The sequence below is a fragment of the Schistocerca gregaria genome, chromosome 2 (genome assembly GCF_023897955.1).
Source record: "Schistocerca gregaria isolate iqSchGreg1 chromosome 2, iqSchGreg1.2, whole genome shotgun sequence".
Classification (NCBI taxonomy): Eukaryota; Metazoa; Arthropoda; class Insecta; order Orthoptera; family Acrididae; genus Schistocerca; species Schistocerca gregaria.
This window is the reverse complement of record NC_064921.1, coordinates 1,030,918,199-1,030,945,313: the sequence shown is the minus strand read 5'-3', so window position 1 is coordinate 1,030,945,313 and position 27,115 is coordinate 1,030,918,199. Positions and strand designations below refer to the sequence as shown.

The following is a 27,115-nucleotide window of genomic DNA, read 5'->3' as shown; positions in this document are numbered from 1 at the left end:
CATGTAACAACTCTGCTACAGACGATGCATTATGAACAGGTGCTCGTCCATGTTGAAAGATGCAATCTCCTCTCTGAATTGCTCTTCAATAATGAGAAGGAAGAAGGTGCTTAAAACAACAATGTGGGCCTTTGCTGTAACAGTACCATGCAAAGCAACAAGGGATGCAAGCCCCCTCCATGAAAAACATGACCACACCATAACACCAGTGCCTCCAAATTTTACTGTTGGCACTACACAAGCTGGCAGATGACGTTCACCGGGCATTCGCCATACCGACACTTTGCCATCTAATCGCCACATTGTGTACCGTGATTTGTCACTCCACACAACGTTTTTCCACTATTCAATTGTCCAATGTTCATGCTCCTTACACCAAGTGAGGCATCTTTTGGCATTTACTGGCATGATGTGTAGGTTATGAGCAGCCACGTTACTATTAAATCCACGTTTTCTCACCTCCCACATAACAGTCATAGTATTTGCAGTAGATACTGATGATGCTTGGAATTCCTGTGTGATGGTCTGGATAGATATCTGCCTATTACACATTACAACCCTCTTCAACTGTCAGCAGTTACTGTCAGTCAACAGACGACATGGCCTGTATGCTTTTGGGCTGTACATGTCCCTTCACATTTTCACTTCCCTGTCACATTGGAAACAGTGGAACTAGGGATGTTTAGGAGTGTGGAACTCTTGTGTCCAGACATATGACACAAGTGAGATCCAATCACCTGACCACATTCGAAGTCCGTGAGTTCCACAGAGCTCCCCATTCTGCTCTCTCACAATGTCTAATGACTACTGAGGTTGCTGATATGGAGTACCTGGCAGTAGAAGTGTACCACCACTCTATGTACCTGTGACTGCCTCAGTCTCCCAAGTGCCTGTGTGCATTGCTTTAATTCAGCTGTCATCCCATAATGCTGTTGTTGCTGGAGGCCACCTTGGCTGTCAGCAAAGAGGAGGAAGATTAGAGAGAGAATAGAAATAGCCAAGTAACCTGTTAAAAATGGACAGAGAAGACTGTTACTGACTTCTGGTGTCTTGGCTGCCACTAATAACAGTATTACGGGACAACAGCTCATGTGAAGCAATATGCACAAATGTGCAGGTTATTAGCGTGCTTCAGCCAGCATTGGACAGCAGGAAAACAATGCCACATCACAACTGCCACCTGGTTTTCCATTTGCCGATTTCCACCAATCACAAGCAATAATGTAAACACTAATCAAAACATCAGGTTTCCATCAATGAAAATAAATAATAAAAACACCAATAAAAATCCTCTAACATTCCTCCGCTTCATCCTTAACAGCCTGTCAGATTTAGATAACAGCCATGTCTACAGGTATATAGGAAACAAAGTTTTCTCTTTTAGCAGTAAACAAAAATACCCTGAAGAAGGTCACTTAAACAGTGACCGAAACGTCAGTAGTTTTACATATTGACAATGCAGTCACAAAACAAGAAATTTTTTTTTTACTTTATTATATTTGTCAAGTAACACATTTCCCTGTCACATTTCATGCTTATAAAGTAAACTATTGGGGAGCTACAAACTGACTGCTTTGATTTTTTCCTTTTTTTACAAAAATATGGACAACTAAGTTTTTACGGGGTTGTATATTACATATGTTCACAAAATATCATGCATCTACAATGCATGAAATTCTTTGAGTGGTGTTGTAATGAAGCAGGGTTTAGGTTAATTAGACAATATGAATTTTACAATACCATTTTCACTTGTGGAGGGTTTGGTGCCTTCTCAGTCTTTCAAAATTTTATACTTAATTTTTATCAAATTTCATGATTCTTTGGCGCATTATTGGGCTTTACATTTTCCTTGTTGGTTTACAAGCTGCAAGAATATTTTTGTGAGTTACGATTTGTAAACTGAAATCTCTGAAAGATAGTCATCCTATGATTTCACTTTAAAAATAGACAGAAACATAATTCTGAAGGTAATTAGTGTCTTTAAGCGACATTATTTGCTGTAATTGAAGTCAATAAAGTAATAATAAATACCATATGCACATAAAAAATCTCCAAACATTATTTAAGTTTGAATCAGACTGTAATTTATTATTAACTAGGTAAATAGCAAACTTTGTAATACATAATGGAGATAACTGCACTAAAAACAATTTTGTTCTGTAAAGAAACACACTACTCAATACACCAGTAGTAACAGAGAAACTTTTTCATGTGTCATATTCTCGAAACATATATTCTTTTTTTTATTTCTGGTTATTTCACATACATTTTATAACTGTTTTGGTTCTTAGAGTTTTCTATTCACAAATTAAATTTAGATATAGATTTAGATATAGTGGGAATTAGTGAAGTTCGGTGGCAGGAGGAACAAGACTTTTGGTCAGGCGAATACAGGGTTATAAAAACAAACTCAAGTAGGGGTAATGCAGGAGTAGGTTTAATAATGAATAAAAAAAATAGGAATGTGGGTAAGCTACTACAAACAGCATAGTGAACACATTATTGTGGCCAAGATAGACACGAAGCCCACACCTACTACAGTAATACAAGTTTATATGCCAACTAGCACTGCAGATGACGAAGAAATTGAAGAAATGTATGATGAAATAAAAGAAATTATTCAGATAGTGAAGGGAGACGATAATTTAATAGTCATGGGTGACTGGAATTCGGTAGTAGGAAAAGGAAGAGAAGGAAACGTAGTAGGTGAGTGTGGATTGGGGGTAAGAAATGAAAGAGGAAGCCGCCTGGTAGAATTTTGCACAGACTACAACTTAATCATAGGTAACACTTGGTTCAAGAATCATTAAAGAAGGTTGTATATGTGGAAGAAGCCTGGAGATACTAAAATGTATCAGATAGATTATATAATGGTAAGACAGAGATTTAGAAACCAGGTATTAAATTGTAAGACATTTCCAGGGGCAGATGTGGACTCTGACCCCAATCTACTGGTTGTGACCTGTAGATTAAAACTGAAGAAACTGCAAAAAGGTGGGACCTGGATAAGCTGACTAAACCAGAGGTTGTACAGAGTTTCAGGGAGAGCATAAGGGAACAATTGACAGGAATGGGGGAAAGAAATACAGTAGAAGAAGAATGGGTATCTTTGAGGGATGAAGTAGTGAAGGCAGCAGAGGATCAAGTAGGTAAAAACACAAGGGCTAGTAGAAATCCTTGGGTAACAGAAGAATTATTGAATTTAATTGATGAAAGGAGAAAATATAAAAATGCAGTAAATGAAGCAGGCAAACAGGAAGACAAAAATGAAATCGACAGGAAGTGCAAAATGGCTAAACAGGGATGGCTAGAGGACAGATGTAAGGAAGTAGAGGCTTATCTCACTAGGGGTAAGATAGATACTGCCTACAGAAAAATTAAAGAGACCTTTGGAGAAAAGAGAACCACTTGTATGAATATCAAGAGCTCAGATGGAAACACAGTTCTAAGCAAAGAAGGGAAAGCAGAAAGGTGGAAGGAATATATAGAGGGTCTACATAAGGACGATGTACTTGAGGAAAATATTATGGAAATGGAAGAGGATGTAGATGAAGATGAAATGGGATATATGATACTGTGTGAAGAGTTTGACAGAGCACTGAAAGACCTGAATCGAAAAAAGGCCCCGGGAGTAGATAACATTCCATTAGAACTACTGACAACCTTGGGATAGCCAGTCCTGACAAAACTCTACCAATTGGTGGGCAAGATGTATGAGACATCAAGAAGAAAATAATAATTTCAATCCCAAAGAAATCAAGTGTTGACAGATGTGAAAATTACTGAACTATCAGTATAAATAAGTCACGGCTGCAAAATACTAACATGAATTCTTTACAGACGAATGGGAAAACTAGTAGAAGCTGACCTCGGGGAAGATCAGTTTGGATTCTGTAGAAATATTGGAACACGTGAGACAATACTGACCCTACGACTTATCTTGGAAGCTAGATTAAGGAAAGGCAAACCTACATTTCTAGCATTTGTAGACCTAAAGAAAGCTTTTGACAATGTTGACTGGAATACTCTCTTTCAAATTCTAAAGTGTCAGGGTTAAAATACAGGGAGCGAAAGGCTATTAACAATTTGTACAGAATCCAGATGTCAGTTATAAGAGTCGAGGGACATGAAAGGGAAGCAGCAGTTGGGAAGGGAGTGAGACAGGTTTGTAGCCTCTCCCCGATGCTATTCAATCTGTATATTGAGCAAGCACTAAAGGAAACAAAAGAAAAATTTGGAGTAGGTATTAAAATCCATGGAGAAGAAATAAAAACTTTGTGGTTCGCTGATGACATTGTAATTCTGTCAGAGACAGCAAAGGACTTGGAAGTGCAGTTGAACGGAATGGATAGTGTCTTGAAAGGAGGATATAAGATGAACATCAAAAAAAGCAAAACGAGGATAATGCAATGTAGTCAAATTAAGTCGGGTGATGCTGAGGGAATTAGATTAGGAAATTAGACACTTAAAGTAGTAAAGGACTTTTGCTTTTTGGGGAGCAAAAGTAGAGAAGTAGAGAAGATATAAAATGTAGACTGGCAATGGCAAAAAAAGCGTTTCTGAAGAAGAGAAATTTGTTAACATTGAGTATAGATTTAAGTGTCAGGAAGTCGTTTCTGAAAGTATTTGTATGGAGTGTAGCCATGTATGGAAGTGCAACATGGACGACAAATAGTTTGTACAAGAAGAGTACAGAAGCTTTTGAAATGTGGTGCTACAGAAGAATGCTGAAGATTAGATGGGTAGATCACATAACTAATGAGGAGGTATTGAATAGAATTGGGGAAAGAGGAACTTGTGGCACAACTTGACTAGAAGAAGGGATTGGTTGGTAGGACATGTTCTGAGGCGCCAAGGGATCACCAATTTAGCATTGGAGGCCAGCGTGGGGGGTAAAAATCGTAGAGGGAGACCAAGAGATGAATACACCAAGCAGTTTCAGAAGGATGTAGGTTGCAGTAAGTACTGGGAGATGAAGAAGCTTGCACAGTATACAGTAGCATGGAGAGCTGCATCAAACCAGTCTCAGGACTGAAGACCACAACAACAACAAACAACATGAGGCTCATGAAATGCATACAACTGAATTTACCTTGGTACAAGTGTATCTGCTTTATTTCAAACCTGTCATGGTGTGAATTTGAAACATTTTTAATGGAAAAATGTAAAAATTATATTTGTAAATATGACATTTTATTGTGACATTACATCGTTATTCAAATTAATGTGAAATTGTGCAACCAGCCATTAATGAGTCATGAAGCAAATAAATTGAAAGGTAAATTCATAGCAACATGTTGTGCCCTTCTGCTACGAAGACCAATACTACCACATAGCAAAATCAGCAACTATTCAACATAAGTGAAATATACTGTTCAAATAATAATTCTTTCAAACCATATGTCTTACCTGTGTATATCAGGTGCACTAAATTAGCATGCAAATATGTAGAAGCGTGCTTAGGGAATCACACAAACTTTTCAACTTTCATGTGTCAATAGAAGATTATTCATCATATTTATGATTAATTGGAAAGAGGGTAGTTAGAATAATGTGACAGTAACACATTGACACATTTTCTACTGTGGGAATTGATACAAACAGAATGTTGTCATCTCTGAATATTGTCACCTTGATATGGAATTTAATGTTGATTTACTGTTTTCTAGACAAAAAAGCACCACACCTAGTGACATGATTATTCACATTTTATAGATGTACAGCAACAAAACACAGATTATCACTTATTCAGGAGTGTGTACTAACCCCTAGAAGATCAGTTAGCATGCCCACTAACCCATACATTCTGAGTTCATCAAATAAATGATGCATTCTTGGAAAAGTATCCTGCTATTGGACTGTGACAAATGGAGTTATTTGCATTTATAGAGGTATTTAGTACTTATGTATGGTTAATTTTTGTCCACACTCACAGTTACTCACAAACGATACTAAGAAGCTAAACTCAAATTTTAGGCATCCCAAAACATTTAAAAAGAGCTTGTCTTTTGTTATGATAAACAGAATATGGAATGACAAACCAGCCATTACACTAATGCCTTTCATCATCAACACAAGAATTAGACATTTCCAATACTTCCATATTAAGTTGATGCCTGTGATACATATTTTATTAATTATTTTAATTATTAGTATCTGTTGAAATGCTGTAGGTACTCCAGTGATTCGCCCTCTTCTTACTTACGTTTTTCAAAACTTTTATATTCCTATTGCCAAACATTTGGGTTATTATCTCATTCTTTTAGTAAAGGGTTAACACCTAACCTAGCTCAAACAAAAATTGTTTCAGTTGTTCCCATATATTTATAAATGAAATTCTCTGTTGTTACTCTACACGCAGATTCTATATTGTGTGGTAGCTGAATAATCTCTTACCCTCTCAATACCCTCCTCAACAGCATCCAACCTCTTTGTGAGATTTAGGAACTGCCACATATCCTTTACTGGTGTAGAGTCACTTGATACACGTGAACGTCTGATGAGGTCTTCATTGGTGGGAAGTGCATCCAGTTTTTTAAGTTCTGCTTGAATCTTGGAGACCTAAAATTTTTGTGATGTTCTATTATAATATAATCTTAATAGCAAACTTTCATTTTTTTTCTATGACTGTAATTCTATTGTTTTTTCACATAAATAATCATCAAAAGGAGAAACAAAAAATTAATGTTTAGTAAAAGCAAATTATTTTATCCTTATTCCATTTTCTTACTATAAAAGTTAATGTCAATTCTAAATTAAGTGCATCAACACAAATTAGCAAATGTCAAGCATACCTAAATAAGATCTCCTACACTATATTTGTATTAAACTACTGTACAGCAGTTTTGTAATTAAATCAAAAAATTAACTCCTAATCATCAGAATCCATGGTCACATTTGTATTAAATTCAAGATTTTTCTGACCATGTTTGAAATTATTCTACAGTATGTGGTGTTTGTAGCTTGCAGTCTCATGTGGAAAATCAAATTTTAAAAGGGAATAGGTATTAGTAACTTATTTATAGTCTCATTTTTCCAATACAAATTAATAAAATCTTAGCAGTGGTAACTACTTCACAGCGTCTAGGGAGTACTCAGCTTGAATTTCACCCATTTTATCTGAAATGTGAAATGTGTTTTATTCATCTCATAATGTACAAAACTTCAGAACATGTCTGATGTACAGGAGACATGTCAAGGTTATAATTTGCTTATTTAAAATTTTGTCACACTTACAATAATACTTTGTGGAGTGATTACTTACTTGCAGTTTGTCAAACTCACAGTATTTACATCTACTATAACCATCATAAATTTTTATTCCATTTTAGGGATCCAGCTCAAAGTATCACTTTGTCCTTCATAAAATCTTCCACAGAGTAGTAGCATTGTCCAATTAGAAAATCATGTAACTTTCTTTTTAAAATATTTGTCTTCATATTCATTATGTCACACCATTTTATTGTGTTGTGAATTTTCATGACTATATACTGAGGAATATGAGCACAGATTTTAAGCGATGAAAGGTTAACATATAGTTCACTTTATGTCTTGTGTTATATGAGTGTTCAAAATTATTATTTTTTAATAGATCAGTTCTGCTGCTTAGGAAAAGAACCACCTCAAAGATGTACAAAGAGGGGACAGTAAATACTTTTAGGCCTTTAAATAATGGTCGACATGATGCCCTCAGCTGTAAAGAGCATATGTTATGAATGATTCTTTTTTGCAACTTTAAAATTCGAATAACTGATTCAAAGTAACTATAAAATGCTATTTTCCTGTGGCCATGTCAGTGGCAATGGCTAAAATTTCCATTGCATATGCAAGGCTGTTTAATTTATTTGCTAGATGTTCTATTTGGGAATCTTACTTGAAGTTCTTTCCAAGTTAATTCCCAGGAACCTGACTGGGTCAAGTTCTTCCATTTTTTATTGATGTTAGTGACACAGATATCTTCAGTTTTTGAATGTTTGGTTTTAAAACTCATCATGTGGGTTTTTGAGTTTTTAGCCTTAAGCCGTTTTGACTGAACCATGTTTCCAGGTTACTTAAAGTATTCGTGACACTCTGTGGTACATTGTCAGAATTTTCATTTTCAGTTAGAGCAGAAGTATTATCTGCAAACAAAGTTGAATGAGTTTTTATACTGAGAGGTAAGTCATTTACATAGAACAGGAATAAAACGGGTCTGATTGAGCCTTACGGAACACCATGTGACACAGTTTTTCACTTTGAAAAGTGATCTGCTCCATTTGATGTGACTACTACACTGTGTTTCCTCTCCAAGGGATATGATTCAAACCATTTCAAAGCAACATCCATTATTCCATACCTGTTGAGTTTGAAAAGCATCAGGGCATGGCTTACAGAGTCAAATGCTTTTGTAAGATCACAATATATTCCTGTGACCTGCGGGGAACTTCCCAGGCATCCTAAAACATTGCACTTCATCCACTCGTCCTCTCGGCTGAGCGGTCATTTATACGAGAACAACATTTTGTCGCGGCTTGTTTTCCTAGTCGAGACAGGCTGTGACGTGTTCATCATTCCTACATCGTTGGCTCATCCCATTTTTTCACCGATGAAGTCACTTCTAAGCATTGTCAATCAATCAACATTATAAATTGTCAGCTGTGCTAAAATTATGGTGCATCTGTCTCCTTCTCTACGTTTCCTGTGGACTTTTTACATCACTAACTTTGACGAACCAATTCTCAGTATGAATTTCTTGTCCAATTACAAACTCTCTCCAGACATAGTCTAAGGTTCAGTGTTTCACCACCCCTCTGACACCCAGATACCATGCTCATGCACTTATGCTCGTAGTTCTGTTTCCATTGCAACATGTGATTTGGTTCGCGAGTGCTCCACCCTCGTGGACAAAATTGTGACGTGCGTCACTAATCTACTGTCAGAGTATGATGCAGTGGCGCAACTCCATCGGTAAAACGATGAGTTGAAGCAATGCATTGCTCACACTTTTGACGAGCTCACCGCAGCTCAAACCTTGCTGCTGCAACTGCAATCCACAGTTCCTTCACCTGATCGACCTTCATCAACAGACACCAGCACAAACACTCATCAGGGTAGTTCAAAAACATTCATTGCATGTGACGATTTGCGTTCAGTGATCTCTGCACCCACCACAGGCCTCTACGTGCAGTGCCATGTGTTTCAAACAGTGCTTCTAATGACAAATTGTGCATGTGATGCGAACACGCTCACCACACAGGCAGCCACCCCATGTGCTGGTAAATATTCCCCCTCTCTCATGCACCAACCACGTGATTTGGTAGCCACCGCCATTCCCCGTGTGATGCCAACACGTCTCTCACCTGTGCTGGTTACTCAAGGGAAAGCTAACAACAGACAGTCGCTGCACCCTCCGATCCGATCCATGCTGTAAGCACAGCCAACCTCTCCAAATAAGGGCACGCCGCACTCATGTAATAGGCATGTGAGTTTTGTGCTGTCTTTTCCCACTGGCACTAACAGCTACAACACATCGCGATCCATTCGTCCCAAAACTTCATGTCAGGACGTTGCTCAGCCTGGTGTGCAGTTCTCAGTCTCTTCCATCACTGACAGAATGACACACAGTACTGAACATAAACAATTTCACCCATATGTCATCAGGTGCCACAATCTTCAGTGTGATTGATTGTAAACGTGCCTATCACCAGATTCCCATAGTGCCGGAAGACATTCCAAAGACTGCTATCATCACGCAGCTCAGTTTGTTCCAATACAACTCCATGCCATTTGGCTTCAAGAATGCAGCACTAATGTGGCAACGTTTCATTGACTCAATCTTATGACAGTTGAAGTTCTGCTTTGCATAACTGGATGACACCCTCATATTCAGTAAGTTGATTGAGGACCATGAAGATCATTTATCCCTGGTCCTCCAGACCTTGAATTCCAATGGTGTCGAGGTCAACAAAGATAAAGTACAATTGCGCCGGTCTTCTGTGACATTTTTGGGTTACACCATCTTGGCAGACGGAATAAAGCCTCCCAAATCCTGCATGCAGGCTATCACGTCATTGCCACCCCCGGCTATGTACAAAGAACTCTGAGGTTTTCTGGGTACCATAAATTACTACCGCCGACATCTACCTTCTGCCACCGCTGTGCAGGCCCCTCTGACGGAATTGCTGTCCAGCTGTCCAGCTGAACCTGTGCTACAGGCCATTGTACTCACTCACCCTGATCCGTCTGCTGAGTTGTTCATCACTACGGTCACCAGTGACATGGCTGTCAGAGCAGTATTACAGTGACATCATGGCCGGGGCAGTATTACAGAAAGGCAAAGACAACATACTTTCACCCCTTCATTTCTTTTCTAAAAAACTGTCTATAGCACAGAAGAAATATTCCGCTTTTGATAAGGAACTTCTGGTGATCTATGAAGCCGTCACACACTTTCATCATGACATCAGTGTTTCCACCACTTCAACCTGGTCTCTGAATTTACTACAGACGTATGCTACATCAAAGACATGGGTAACATTCCCACTGATTTCTTTTTGTGGATCAATACTGTCTCACACATTGTTGATTTATCCAACCTTGCCGCTCTCCAGGCCTCTGATGAGGAATCTAAAGCTCTCCTCACGGATCCTCAGACATCTTTTGTGTTTATCAAAGCCAAGTTCCCCGGCATTTCGGATGAAGTATGGTGCGACTCTTCTGCCAGCACTCTGTGCTCGTTGCTCCCTCCTACGTTGCACTGACAAGACTTCGACACCTTGCATAACCTCGCTCACCCTGGCATCCGTAAAACCTCATGCCTCATTATCTGGTGTTTTGTTCAGAAAAATGTTAAGCAGGACTGTCAAACATGGGCATGCAGCTACATTTCCTGCCAACGTAACAACATTGGATGCCTCATCTCTCCCCCCCCTTGGCAAGTTTGACATTCCGCAAGGAAGTTTTTGTCATGTACATAATGATCTTATCAGCACTCTGCCACCATCAGAGGGCCACGGATATATCCTCTCCACAACTGACTGCATGTCTCATTGGGTCGAAACTGTTTCTTTACCCAACATCACAGCAGAAACTATGGCCAAAGGATTCATCTCATCATAGATCGCTAGGTTTGGTTGCCCGTCAACCATCACCACCAACCTGGGTCGACAGTTCGAGTCTGCACTTTTCATGATTCTACGTAACCTTTGCGGTATTAAAAAAATTATACAACAGCCTACCAGCCGCAAAGCAATGGGTCGGTGGAACGATGACATCGCACCCTCAAAACAGCACTCAGGTGCGATGACTGCCTCTGGTCTGAGGCTCTTCCTTGGGTGTTACTTGGTCTCTGTTCGACCTTTAAACCTGACTTACAGTCAACCATCACTGAATTCGTTTTTGGTGAGAATCGAGTTTTACCTGGGGAACTTATCCTGCCCCAAGCACCCAAGGATTTCCCCACCTCGCCAGGCTTTATTAATAGAATGCACACCCACTTTAGACATGCACACCCGCCTGTCAGTCATTCTCCACTGGACACTTACATGCCAACCACACTCAACACATGCTCCCATGTTATGCTCAGTGACAATTCCATTAGACAACCCCTGCAACCCCCATACCTCGGCCCGTTCAAAGTGCTGCAGAGGGGAGAGACGATGTTTGACATTAGGGTTAAAGATCATCCACCACGCTACACAGGCTCAAGCCTGCTTTTGTAGACTCAGACACCCCTCTGCTGTACCAGTCTGACCATCCGGACGAATTTTCCATTGCCAAGCCCAATAATGAGTTAGCTAATCCCATGGTAGGGTCTTCTCCTTCTGATGATTCATCACCACAGTTTGCGGGTTTCCCAAGAATGTCGTCATCAACCCCATGCACAGGTTTTGATGACGTTTCATCTACTGGAGAGACTTGCTCCCCGACTTTCAACTTGTGCTGCAATGTATCACCTAACTGTTTCAATGACATGTCAATTGTCGCTTTCGACGTCTGTGTGCTCTTACACCTTAACAGACACTGCAGAGTCGACACTCAGCAAGGAACTAGATGTCAAGATAGTGCATAGCTTGTCCCTCCACCAAGAGTGCAATCCATCAAGAGTTTGTGCATTCATCTCCTCGGATGGCTCAGTCTACATTAGGGGCAGGCACGTTTGCACACCACACCCCTCCCCACACCTCTACTACCGGGCCAGCCGACGCATTTCCGCCACCACTGGCTGTCCAGCCCGTCACCATGCCTTCGCACGCCGCCCTTACTGAGATGGAGCTTGCAGTCATGCACCTATCACCTCGCACTACTCACTCAGACACCGATGCCCACACGACCTCCTCTCAGGCCTCACAGGCCATACTCCATACTGCAGGGGGGGCTGTGTGGAGTCAATAGGTCACATCGATCACATAAAGCACGATATTTGAACTCTAACTGCTCTTACGAGCCACCATCTTAATGTTCCAGTCAGTTTTTGTATCTTGTACAGTGTACACGTGTATCTTTCTTTGTACTGAAATATATGTATGTATAGACATTTATGGGAACACATTCTGGAATATGTTAGCTGTGGTTACTCAAAATTGGCGGAATAAAGTAGGAAATATAATTTTGACAGAAATATATTTTTTGTTCCTTCTGTAATAAATTATGTTAGTTAAACTATAGAATCCATTCAGTGTGTTCAACCTCTACATGACAACTTGAGAAATCAAAGTAATGCTGTGATAGCAGTAAAGTTGGAAAAAACCTGCAAAAACAGTGTGGATGTAGCATTTGATGAAATTGAAAGTGATCTTTTACATGAAGTGTCTAATAACAGAGATGTTCATTCAGATTTTGGATGCCCTTACATTAAGATTAAGACTGATCAGTGGGAAGGGAGCTGTTTTATTGATACAGGTAGCCCGATTTGTAGTATATCTGAACAATTTAGAGACAAGATCCAGTATAGTAAGAATTTTGTGGAAATGTCCATCGCACGTGTAAAGACAAGAGGAGCTACTGGTAAGCAAAGTAAGTATGTAAAAAGCCAGTTATAGTTAATGTTTAATATAGAAGACCTATGAACATGCATGCTCAATGATCACAGTCTAGAAGAAAATATTCACTACGTTTGTAGATTTCTACATAATTGTGTTTTGTTTGTCATGAATGTAGTATGTAATATCAAGTAAATTCTACAGTTGTATCTTATTCATTGACTGAGTGTAAGTCTATTTGCAGATTCATACTATATAATTTTGTTTTCTTTCTCAGGAATGGAGTATGTAAGATGTGATTTTTAGAGTTTTGTCTTATCTATTGACTGAGTTAAAATCTATGATACACTATATAATTATGTTCTGTAATAGATTTGTGCTTTAGAATTTCATACATATATGCATTGAGACTAAATGAGTACATCCTTTTGTAATTCTGAAATGGGACAATGTTCATAATTTGCATTGTAAAAATTAGGAATAGTATCTTAGTATAGCTGTGTGTTTCACCTTGTTAGTTCATTTTTTTTATTATTGCATTTAATTCCGTTTGTTAATGTCTCGTATGTGAATGCTTTAATTTCAGCTGACGTAAAGCCCATACAATTGATTTTGGAAAATGAATAGGGAGAGCATATCTTGTGTGATGGGAAGAAGGTATTGAACAGCATGTTTAGTGCGCAAAACAATGTTTCGGGATTCAATATGAGTCCTAGACAGGAAGTTACTTATTTGTTGGAGTGTGTGATGAGAACTCTAAGCAGGAAACTGAAAGATGTGGGTGGATCCACTCCCCACACTGCTGTATGGCTGTACCCTGTGGACCAGTCGACTTACAAGAGATCGTAGGTGCTGGCTAATGTACTCAAGCATATGTCAACTACATCAGTGTTGTGACTGAGATTTTAAAATTGTTAGCAAAGACTGCTAAGGACAGTGTTATTTCACATAAATGTATGCTTTTTCAAGTAGGGGGAATGACTTTCCAATACATCATGTAACTTTAAATCAGTATGCACTTTTTTATCAATTGTAAATGAATTGTCTAAGCTTCTACATATGCAGGTTAGTTTGTATGGACAGTTAGCAAGTAACGTGGAAGACATTTACTAGTATAGGCAATATAACAAGATGTATACATGTCTGCTTTCATACACCGATTTTGGTCCTCATGCTACCCGATTATGTCATCATTCAAAGCTAACTATGACTCTGCTAACCTGTATTTATCCTGAGTATTACAACACTGTATTTGATTGGAACTTGTGGGCAGTCTCATACTTAACTCTATTTTGGGTACCCCTGGTCATCATCATGACTGTGTGTGTGTGTGTGTGTGTGTGTGTGTGTGTGTGTGTGTGCTCAAGGAGTGATTAAGGCTAAATGCTTCGTATAATTACTCTTTGCATATAATTGAATTTATTGATAAGATTATAAGCTTTATTCATTTTGTAGTGTTGAAATATATTTTCTGGTTTGGATTTATGGGTCGGTCACCACATAGTAAACTTTGGTCCTAATATTTTTTTTTTTCATTTTGTCCTCTCATGAATCAACGTATCCTTAAATGCTCTGGTTTATGTAGCTGATTGATTTTGTATTATATTCCTACTCATGATGAGTATATTCTTCTGGTCTGTACCCGTCATGAGTTTTTCTATTCGGCTCACTCATCGTACACTTAGGCTTTGAAAATTTTCTCTTCTCTTTTGAAGATTTTGAAGGCTTGATTTTATGGATGTAAATTTTCAATTTGTAATTCTAGTAATTTACCTTGTCTCTATTTCTATATTTTAATGGTGTAAAGCTATAGTTTTGACTTTGTATTATTTGTCTTGTGACAGTATGTTCCACAGATCTGAAAATCTGAGTACCATATCTGGATATATGTATAGATTATGACTTGTATAGCATAAATATGTAAATAAAATAGAAAGAAACTTCCACATGGGAAAAATATATTAAAACAAAGAACTCTTTGCCTTTAAATATGTCTGCTTGTGTCTGTATATATATGGATGGATGTGTGTGTGTGTGTGTGTGTGTGTGTGTGTGTTTGTGTGTGTGTGTGTGTGCGAGTATATACCTGTCCTTTTTTCTCCCTAAGGTAAGTCTTTCTGCTCCCGGGATTGGAATGGCCCCTTACCCTCTCCCTTAAAACCCACATCCTTTCATCTTTCCTTCTCCTTCCCTCTTTCCTGACGAAGCAACTGCCGGTTGCGAAAGCTCGTAATTTTGTGTGTGTGTTTGTGTGTCATTTTATTGTGCCTGTCTACCGGCACTTTCCCCTTGGTAAGTCTTGGAATCTTAATATAAGATATTTTTCTTATGTTTTCTGTAACATATTATGTATCAGATACTTCTATATGTCTGTATTCCATCCTTTGGCATCATTTTGTATACCGATTGTCAAATCTTATAGTCTGTCACAAAATATTGTGAACACACTGTTTCCAAATTTTGTGAAGGGGATATTGTAAAGGGACACCATCCTCTAACATTACCTTTCTTTAATACAAATAACAGATACCAAAAATATTTTTGAACCTTGTATAGGTTAAAATTATCTCAGCTGTTTCACGAAAAAAATTTCATATGCATTATATTTCAGGCTTAAATGTACAAAACTAAATTATCTTATTACAATTGATATGTACTAAGTCTGTATGTCAGCTAAAATTACTCTTTGTTTAGAAATATTTAAAATTATGTAATATCTGGCACACTTAAAATTCCTATTATTAATTATGCAATTTGATGCTAATTATTAAATTTATTTCTGTATTCATTTACAAAATAATGATATGACTTAATGAAGATTCTTCTTTTGTCAAGAAAGTTTGTGAACTCTTTTGTTTTGTAAACACTTTGGAATATTGTTAGGAGCACAGAATAAGTGAGGGTAGTAGTGAGCATGTCTCTGATGGAATTGGGCATGTTTTTATGTTCGGCAATAACAATGTAAATTTCTGTTTTAAAGTGGAGATTATAAAGACAGTGTGACATAGAAAAATGGGATAAAATAAAAAAAGTTATAGAAACAGAAATTACACAGCAGACTTATTTAACAGTTACCAAGTCATCTGGAACGCACAAAGTCAAAAATTACAGCCTGAAGACTCTACCCCTATATGTGACGAACTCCAACCAACAATGATAAAACAAAGATAAATAAAAAAGTTTATTGGATATTCTTACTCCTCTCAAAGCTTATTAAAAGAAATCAATTATTATTAAGAGACTGAAAATCTACTGTGATGTGTAAGATTACAGGTGAACTAATGTGTTACTGACTTGCTTAATTTGTAAAGCTTGTTCTCTTGAGTATATCATCAAATTTTTCTGAATCTTTTGTTTGTATTTACATAAACATTCACATCTACAAATTTTCACTTAATTCGGACAATTCCTTTATGGCGAATCTCTCTCTCTCTCTCCTTTTTCTTTTTTTGACCAGAATTCATCATGCAAAGCAGAAAGTGAAATTGAAAACAGATCTCTAGGATAATGTAGTACGTCCTCTTAGCAGACACAAGACACTGTCAGAAGTTAGCAGTATTTACAACACAGCTTGGCCTTTTAAAACTGTCACTTGCCTAAGAGAAGGATACTAGAATGCATATGGGAAGTGGGGTTCTGTAGTTCCCAAGGTACATCATGTTAAATAAAAGTAGATCTCATTAGGAAATGAATAATTAGGTACAATAACGAAATTATAAGGGTAAGAGAAACAATAGCATTATAATGGGAAACATGTAAGATATCACATGTTTGGCAGAAAATATCTGAAATAAGAAGTTCAGTAAGTAAGTGACAATTATTGCTGCAGCCACACCAATGTGAATGTAGACAGTAATTTACCACTCCCTTTATTTCTGTACTAAGTATTAAAGTTTTTTATATATTTATGTTCCCATCTTTCACTAATCTTTCAGCAAAGACCTCTCAGGCATCAAGAAATCATCATTTGTCACTTGTAACTTTTTTATATAGTTGGTCACCCAAATTGTTCCATTTTGGCAGCCAACAAAAACATACTTCTTGTCTGCATGAATACCATTCATAATGTTATTATTTCCATTTCTCACACAGGTGTAACAGGTAATAGGAGACTGTAAATAAATATATATTACCTTCCTCTCAAGTCTCTCGAAACTCCCCTTTCTAATAATGACACCTTGTTCACTAGTTCTTGCAGCTGTTGAAGGTCTTGGAGCTTTGTGGGATGCTGTTTTTGAGGGTCTAGGCCCTTGTTCCTCTGTTTCTGGAGATTCTTCAGCCCCAAATGATTCCACTAATACCACTGTCTGAAGTTCAGTTTCTGAATGTTGCTCATCAACTTACATGTAACAACAAAAACAATGCTTGATGAGGTATTAGAAATAAATTTTCAACACATAATTCTAATTTTAATGTTTCATGGAGTTTGACTATTGAAAATAATTAATTGTGTGGTATTGGGTATTCAGATGGGTAGTTGACTGCGTTTTTTAGTTCATTGTCTGAATGTAGCAAAAACATGACTCCTCACAAATTACACAATGTGTTTTTGTTCCACTTTTCATAGCCAAATGAAGAGTGGGAAGTGGATAAATGAGGTATCAAATTGACCAGCATGATGTCCAGTTTTCCAGAAAAAGGTTTAAATGGTAGAAAGAAATCAGGTTGGTTAAGAAGGACTTCATTAGTGATTTGAGGGAAAATTGAAAAATTTCATGAATAGCTACTGCTATCTATGTAAATGAGGTGTCGAACAGTTCATTCCTTCAAGACCTAAACATTTTGCTCACCAATAGTGGCACCGATATGATATTCAATAGTCAAACCAGCTCCTTTTGAACTGAGTACCAAATTCGGGACTTTTGAGAATAGAAGACATTAGGAAAACAGTCTTGTAATTGCCTCTAATAATTGTACATACTGTTGGCATTCTGAAGATGACTATTGTTACTACTGTAGTCATAAGTGTTTCACATCTGAAAGCTGGCAACAGTGCCGGTAGCTGCTTTCTGAACAAAGCTTGAAAATAAATATAAGATTAAAGAAACATTCAAATATTTTGTGAAATCATTTTTCTAAGCTAAAACAGATCAGAGAAGCATTTGACATGTCTTTTAATGATGCTCAAAATCATGAAAAACAAATGGGAGCTGTTTGAGAATTTTTTCAGCCTTAGAATGTTAAAGAATGCTATAAAGAATGCTAGGGTAAATATTTCTGTTGGACTACATAGACCATGCAGTCTGCTCTTGTGTTGCCTTGACATATTTCTGTCATTTATGCACAGACATGTACAAAAGTTCCAACAATGTTTCAGTTTCAAGAATGTTTCAATAGAGAATCCTTCAAATATCATAAAAGGGAAGGTGTGTGGTGTAAGAAGTATTGTCCTCTTACAAGTGCTGTCATTATCATTGTTCCTGCTCAATCACTTTTCCAATAAAATGAAGTACATAATTTTGAGCATAATCCAGATGCATGCATATTTTTCTTTAATTTATTTTATTTATATTTATAGATGATGATTTGACAAAACAGTTGACTTTTCTTTCCCTGCAATATATGTAGACGATCACACAAGTTGTCTTCTTTATGTCTGTGAGCAATTTTTGATGCACCATCTCTGCCTGGGTTCAATCAAATTACGAAGTATTATTGATGTCACTATGACAAATTCGGCTTCCATCATTTTACGAGCTCATTGAGGCTTGTTATATATTAGAGTGTGGCGTTGATAGTTCGTATCGACCACAAAACTTAATACCCGTGAATTCTAAGTGTTTTGTTGAGCCTCAATCTTAACTTTACTTTAGTCAGTTCTTTGTTCTTCATTCTGTATGGACACAGTGTCATGAGTAAATATATACGAGCTACGACATGTATGGGAATTAAGTTTTCTATATCCCGATTACCAATCCCATTCCCAAAGCAGTGCCCCACAGTTTGTTCATGTTTCGCGTCTTCCGCACCGGAGTTTATGCAACAGGTTATATGCACTATGCAATGACCACGCCAAACAATGCCTTGTTCAAAGATGTAGACGCACAACTCCACTCACCAAGTTTCGTCGTTTCTTCACCAATGGTGTATTCATCATTTATGCACAGTCATTCGCGTTCTCAACCGATGTCGCGTGCTAACCTCATTAATTTGCAATGGTCAACAACTATACCATTAGAGTGAACAATGGACTCAGGCTTCATGTCACCAAATTATGCCCATCCAACAGTGAAATGTGAACTGAACAATATTTCGAATTGTCTCTCTTCAAATCAACTGTTTCAACAACAAAATGATCTCCATTCGAACACGTGTTTAGCCACCCACAAACATACTACATCAGTTACTGCTGGGCCATGTGTAATGCTGCCATTACTACAAACCACACCAGATCCGTTTCACGCATGTGATGTTCCAGTTGTGTCCAATTTACATGCACAATTCAGTGTTTCTCATAGCATGGACCCCTTACCTCGCCTCAGTAGCCCGCCACATGCACTACAGGCATGTTGTGCATCAGATAGTTTCCATGTGGGTGGCTTTCTCAACCCCCCCCCCCCCCCCTGCCCCTTCCTTGAAGGGACACCATTTCTGGTTGCTCAACCGGCTGCAGCTCCCACAGCACCGCCTGTGTTTGCTGCGCTGGTCTCTCACCCTGTTCTGGAAGTGGGTCGTTTCCATCCAACACTCATCACTCACAGTCCAGTTTCTGGACCTCCCTCATGTGCTGTTCATCCGCCCGTTTCCACGGTACCGTCCGTGTCTGCTGCGCCATGTTTTCGTGACACGCAGTCAACTATGCCAGCTGCCGCTAGTACGGATTCACCTGCCTGGTTTAAATCCGGGCCTACCACGCCGGCCTCTGACTTAACCTCAGTTCAGCTGCTACCCCAGGAGAAACCAAAGCTGCTGTCGACACCTCATCCCGGCCACCTGTCGAAGCTACTGCCCTTATATGAGGACAACCTGGAATTGTGGTTCGTGCTCATTGAGCATATGTTCGAGTTACATCATGTGTCTGACGACAACTCAAAGTTTCTCTGCCTCGTCACACACCTCCTCGACCACTCGGATTTGATTTGTGACCTGCTCCTTTCACCACCGCCTGCACCAAAATATGAGTTTGCAAAGAAGACTATAACTGCACGACTTGCCTGCGTACCACAAGAGTTAATAATCTAGATTCTCTATGGGGAGCACCTGGGGGAACGCACCCCCTCACAACTCTGGCACCGCCTTCGATTGCTTGTGAATGAGCATACCGTGCCTGACAGTACGCTATGGACTGTGTGGTCTGCCAAACTACCTACCGATCTACAGATCCATCTGTTACCACACTCGTTCAAGTCCGTCTGCTCCCACCCATGCATCGCTGACAAGCTGTATCCATTGCTGTGGCAACATCAGCAGGCTAATTCCATACTGTTCATTGGCACAGCCGCCTCCGCATACCGACCCTTGGCCAGCAGAGGCAGGGCTCACGCCACCATCACCTTGTCGGTTTCTCTTGGCAGCATCGGCTCACTCTCTACACTGTCCGAGCACTCCAGGATTGCCCACGCACGTTACATACCAGTCTATTTACCAGAACAAATCAACGAGGACAAGCCACCCCCACTGTCGCAGTCTCCACCTCCTCCTCACCCTTTCTGCTGGTACCACAAAGTGTTCGGCAATGACGTCAAGAAGTGCAGATTGCCATGCCAACACCCAAATGCCGACCACGGGAACTAAGAGACACTGAGTCCTGAGGGGAACCTAACAGGCTTCATCTTACATGACACTCTGTTCAGTCGACCGCCCGGCGGAGTGGTCATCTCTATGTGACTGACATTGCATCAGGTCTAGCTTTTCTGGTCGACACTGGTGCTGACATGTCGATCATACCTACTTTGATGGCTCCACCTGCTTCTTCACAGATGAAGTACCTTCTACAAGCTGTCAACGCAACGCGATGCCAGCACTGCTCTCGCTCTCACTGGTTGTCCAGTGCAAGGTTAACAACAGACCGTCGCCGCCCATTACCCATCACTCGGTGCTGTGCGTGCACACACCCCCTCCACGCAAGCACAAGCCCGCCCCCACGAGGCATGTGACTTTCATGCTACCTTTCCCCACTTGCACTAATGGCTATGCCTTGTTGTGCCCTACTCGTCCAAATACTCGGCGCCAGGATGTTAACCAATCTTATGCGCGGTTCAAAGTTTCTTCCACCAATGATGAAATGACACACAAGATAGTTACCACAGCCAGCCCTACTATTAGGCATAAGGTCCGACACCTCAAGTTGAGTGCAGCCCTGTGGCAGATTAATGAACTTTTGGTGGTAGGTGTTCTGCAACCTTCAGACAGCAACCTTCACCAATCCACCTTGTCCCCAAACACAATGTATCATTTCGAATGTGCGGGGATTACAGAAGCTTAAATGCTTGTACCATCATGGACAATTACCCAATGCTGAACATCAATGACTTCACTCATACTTTATCGGGCGCCACAATTTTCAGTGTTATTGACTGTATACGCACCTACCAACAGATTTCTGTGGCGCCGGAAGACATTCCTAAGGCAGCTATTATCACACCGCTCGGTTTATTTCAATACCACTTCATTCTGTTAGGCCTAAAAAACATGGCGCAAATGTGGCAATGTTTCATTGACTCTACCTTGCGACAGTTCAAGTTTTGCTTTGCTTATCTGGACAACATTCTCATTTTCAGCAGCTCAGTGGAAGAACATGAAAATCATCTGTCTACAGTCCTCCACACCTTGAACTCCAATGGTGTTGAGGTCAAGAAATACAAGTTTCAGTTGTGCCAGGTGTCAGTCTCCTTCCTATGTTACACTGTTTCCACTGACGGAATACAGACTCCCAAATTTCAGGTGCAGGCTATCACGTCTCTGCCGCCCCTGGCTTCTTAGAAAGAGCTACGCCCATTTCCTTGGCACCATCAATTACTATCATCACCACCTGCCTTCCGCTGCCACTGTTCAGGCACCCCTGACAGACATGCTATCAAGCAAACAAACTTCCAGTATCAAACCCGTCTCTTGGACTGCTCCGATGATAGAGGTCTTCAAGGCTCTGAAGACTTCTTAGCTCACACTGTGACACTCGTCCGTTCTGACCCCTCGGTCGAGTTATTCATCACTACAGACGCCAGCGACATTGTGGTGGGGGCAGTGTTGTAACAACGGAAGGGTGACACAGTTTCTCCCCTTCATTTCTTCTCCAAGAAACTATGTACGGCTCAGAGAAAATATTCTGCATTCGTAAGAGAGCTCCTTGTTGTTTACAAGGCAATCAAACATTTCTGCCCCGACATCGAGGGACGTTCGTTTTTCGTCCTCACCGATCACAAACCATTGGCAGAAGCATTCTGCAACCCACCTGAATACCCACCCCCTCCAACGGACGTCTGTTAAATCAAGGATGCAGATAACATTGCCGTGGATTTCTTCTCGCGGATCGGTGCTGTTTCTTGCATCATTGATCTTTCCGATCTGGTCTCCCTCCAAGCTTCTGACGAAGATTCTCAGGCTCTCCTACGAGACTCACAAACATCACTCGTTTTCACAAAGGCTAAATTTCCTGGCATTTCCAATGAGGTGTGGTGTGATTCTCTGACCGGCACCATACGCCCTTTTCTCCCACCCTAGCTGTGCCAACAGGTTTTTGACGCCCTGGGCGTTCAAGACACCACACGTCTCGTTCAGAATATTTTGTTTGGAAAAATATGAAACGGGACTGTCAAGCCTGGCCACAAAGCTAGATCGCTTGCCAGCACAGCAAGATCAGCTGCCACACCTCCCCACGTCTGGGCTGGTTTCCCAACCTCGCCCCGTTTCACCCCGTGCAGCTTTCGTGCCCTCACCTCCAACGTTGGGTTGAAAACAAATAAATTGCCAGGTCCTCATGGGATTCCAATTCGGTTTTACAGAGAGTACTCTATTGCATTAGCTCCTCACTTAGCTTGCATTTATTGTGAATCTCTTGCCCAAAGTAAAGTCCCGAGCGACTGGAAAAAAGCGCAGGTGACGCCTGTACATAAGAAGGGTGGAAGCATGCATCCTCAAAATTACAGACCAATATCCTTAAAATCGGTTTCTTGCAGAATTCTCGAACATATTCTCAGTTTGAATATAATGAATATCCTGGAGACAGAGAAGTTGCTGTCCATGCATCAGCATGGCTCTAGAAAGCATCACTCCTGTGAAATGCAACTCACCCTTTTTTCACATGATATCTTGCAAACTATGGATGAAGGGTATCAGATGGATGCCATATTCCTTGAGTTCCATAAATCATTTGACTCGGAGCACCACTGCAGACTCCTGACTAAGGTATGATCATATGGGATTGGTTCCCAAGTATGTGAGTGGCTCAAAAATGTGTTAAGTAATAGAACCCAGTACGTTGTCCTCAATGGAGAGTGTTCATCGGAGGTGAGGGTATCATCTGGAGTGCCCCAGGGAAGTGTGGTAGGTCCGCTGTTGTTCTCTATCTACATAAATGATCTTTTGGATAAGGTGGATGGTAATGTGCAGCTGTTTGATGATAATGCTGTGGTGTACGGGAAGGTGTCGTTGTTGAGTGACTGTAGGAGGATACAAGATGACTTGGACAGGATTTGTGATTGGTGTAAAGAATGGCAGCTAACTCTAAATATAGATAAATGTAAATTAATGCAGGTGAATAGGAAAAAGAATCTGATAATGTTTGAATACGTCATTAGTAGTGTAGCACTTGACACAGTCAAGTCGAATAAATATTTGTGCGTAACATTGCAGAGCGATATCAAGTGGGACAAGCATGAAAAGGCAGTTGTGGGGAAGGTGGATAGTCGTCTTCGGTTCATTGGTAGAATTTAGGGCAGATGTGGTTCATCTGTAAAGGAGACCACTTATAAAACACTAATACGACCTATTCTTGAGAACTGCTCGAGTGTTTGGGATCCCTATCAGGTCGGATTGAGGGAGGGCATAGAAGCAATTCAGAGGCTGCTAGATTTGTTACTGGTAGGTTTGATCATCACATGAGTGTTACGTAAATGCTTCAGGAACTCGGGTGGGAGACTCTAGAAGAAAGGAGGCGTTCTACAGAGGAAATTTAGAGAACCAGCATTTGAGGCTGACTGCAGTACAATTTTACTGCCACCAACTTACATTTCATGGAAAGACCTTAAAGATAAGACAAGATAGATTAGGGCTCATACAGAGGCATATAGGCAGTCATTTTTACCTCATTCTGTTTGGGAGTGGAACAGGGAGAGATGATGCTAGTTGTGGTATGAGGTACCCTCTGCCACGCACCATATGGTGGATTGCGGAGTATGTCTGTAGATGTAGATGTAGACATCAATGCCCACACTCCCTTATCCTTGGACATCTGTAGTACCCCATACTGCAGTGATGGGGAGGGGGGGGGGGAGAGGGGGGTTGATATACAACATTCTGTAAGTACACGGTGTCAAACGTAAATATATACGAGCTACGACATGTATAGGAATTACATTTTCTGTATCCTGATTACCGATCTCATTTCCATAAAAGAACTGATGAGGTATTAGGCAGAGGTGTCATGTCTTATTATTATGGAGAAGAGTAAATATAGCTTAAGAGCAAACTTAAAATTGTTCTCAACAGAACTTGAAAAAAAGGCTTTTAATTTTCTATGTGGGATTCATATGAAGACGTGAGATTAGAGTATGTTCTTATCAAACTGCTTTTTTGCAGGATTTTTAGTGTTGGCAGAATGTGACTTAGATAATAAATATAAATAAACTTTATAATCTGGTAAAAGTGAATAGATCATGAGTGATTTGCCTTTGGATAACATGAGAGCAGGCTGTGTGTTGCACAACACTGAAGACCGTACATGAGTTAAGGTCGGTATTACAAAATGGTTCTAATGGCTGTGAGCACTAGAACTTAGAACTACTTAAACCTAACTAACCTAAGGACATCACACACATTCATGTCCGATGCAGGATTCGAACCTGCGACCGTAGCGGTCGCGCAGTTCCCGACTAAAGCGCCTAGGCCAGTATTTCACTGTCAAATTTCTCTGTCAAAGATTTGATCAAAGATGTGATCAAATATTCGTCAAACATATTTGACAAAGATCTTTGAGATGTGCTTATAAGAGATATTATACTGCGTGCACATGTGGAAGAGAAGTGGGGGGAAAAAAGGAAACATACCTGGGTGAAGCTGTGGGTTTTATGATGACATGATAAAAGCATTCAACAAAATTTGTTTTGTGAGCTTATAGTGGAGGATGTCAAGTCATACATCAATTACTTATGAATGGATGAGGATAAATTTCTGTATGTGCTCAGTGAAGTGTATCCTCATAACACAAAGCACAATACTCACTTAAGAACTCCTATATCTGCAGAAGAGAGGCTCACTGTAACACTCCGATTCCTCGTTACAGGAGAGAGTTAGGTTAGTTTAGGTTAGGTTAGGTCAGGTCTCCAATCTTGTAAATCTATTTTTACATTCAGGGTGCCTCATCAGCTTCATACATCTCTATTAATTTTGTAGTTGTCAGTACACACCAATTGTATTTACGGGCAATGTTTATAAAAACACTACAGATGACAGAATGCTGCAGCAATGCTAGTGCTCCATGTGGTAACATGTGACTTTGCAGTGAACAGAAGACAAGTGAATTCTTTGATCAAATCTACAGTGAGGCCCTAGATTTGATCAAATATTTGAGGACATTTGACAAAGTTCTCTATTACACCATCAAATTTCTTTGACAAAGATATTGGACAAAGAAATTTGATAGTGTTTTACCAGCCTAAGGCACTGCAAAACATTCAAAAAGAAGGAGTTAAGGAACACATTCTTGAAATAGTGATGTGAAAACAATAGTATACAGAGAAACTTCCTAATTGGAAGATGTAAAGGTAAGGGTTTCAAGCAGTGCATAAAATTTCGAATTAAGATGGGGTGAACCCATTTTTATGTAGATATGGGAGCACCAACAGTTCTCCTTCAAAAGGCTAGGAAGTCACACTCTAGTTTGCCACACAACTTTCAAAATCTCTAATCCAAGCCTTCCACTTGTCTCAGAACCATATGGCCATGATCAGTTCTGGGGACAATGCTGCAGATGGTCTGTTTTATTGAAATAGTGCGAGGAAGGCTAGTCTTCTTAACCCTCTCTGCCAGTTGCTTCAATGACCCAAGTATGATCTCAGAGCCTATTTTCTCAATGGCTGCTACAAAAGGCTCTTGGACACATTGAATGATGCCTCTAGGCATATGTACTGGGTACACAAGGTGATCCTTCCTGTCTCTTCCTGTCATTTCCCTAAGGGGTACCATTATTCAATGTAGGTTTGAACTGCTGATGATTCAGTAGTCGGTACTCTTTTGTCTTTTGTGCCTGCCTCCAACTGACATTAGAGGAGACAGTATCCACAGGAGCAGGTAGTACTTGAAGTACCTATGGTATCCCCCAATACTTCTGTTAACAACAGCTTCCAAATACTCAACAGCAGTGATAATTATTTTCAACCACTTATGAACAGTAGCCGCTCCATGAAACATGGACCTTGCCGTTGGTAAGGAGGCTTGTGTGCCTCAGCAATAGAGATGGCTGTACCGTAGGTGCAACCACAACGGAGGGGGATCTGTTGAGAGACCAGACAAACATGTGGTTCCTGAAGAGGGGCAGCAGCCTTTTCAGTAGTTGCACGGGCAACAGTCTGGATGATTGACTGTTCTGACCTTGTAACACTAACCAAAATGGCCTTGCCGTGCTGGTACTGCGAAAGGCTGAAAACAAGGGGAAACTACAGCCATAATTTTTCCCGAGGGCATGCAGCTTTACTGTATGGTTAAATGATGACGGCGTCCTCTTGGGTAAAATATTCCGGAGGTAAAATAGTCCCCCATTTGGATCTCTGGGCAGGGACTACTCAAGAGGATGTCGTTATCAGGAGAAAGAAAACTGGTGTTCTACGGATTGGAGCGTGGCATGTCAGATCCCTTAATCATGCAGGTAGGTTAGAAAATTTAAAGGGAAATGGTTAGGATAAAGTTAGATATAGTGGGAATTAGTGAAGTTCGGTGGCAGGAGGAACAAGACTTTTGGTCATGTGAATACAGGGTTATAAATACAAAATCAAATAGGGGTA

The 27,115-nt window shown here is 40.0% G+C and overlaps 1 protein-coding gene across 1 annotated transcript in view; it reads right to left on the bottom strand.

Moving 5' to 3' along the window:
- Positions 1 to 27,115, bottom strand: part of LOC126335550 (uncharacterized) — a 432,035-nt gene that overhangs the window by 242,640 nt on the left and 162,280 nt on the right. Inside the window, exons 5-6 of the mRNA XM_049998951.1 lie at positions 17,093 to 17,298; positions 6,397 to 6,561 (exon numbers count right to left, since the gene is read on the bottom strand). Coding sequence (XP_049854908.1) covers positions 6,397 to 6,561; positions 17,093 to 17,298 — 371 coding nt within the window. The remainder of the gene's footprint in view (positions 1 to 6,396; positions 6,562 to 17,092; positions 17,299 to 27,115) is intronic.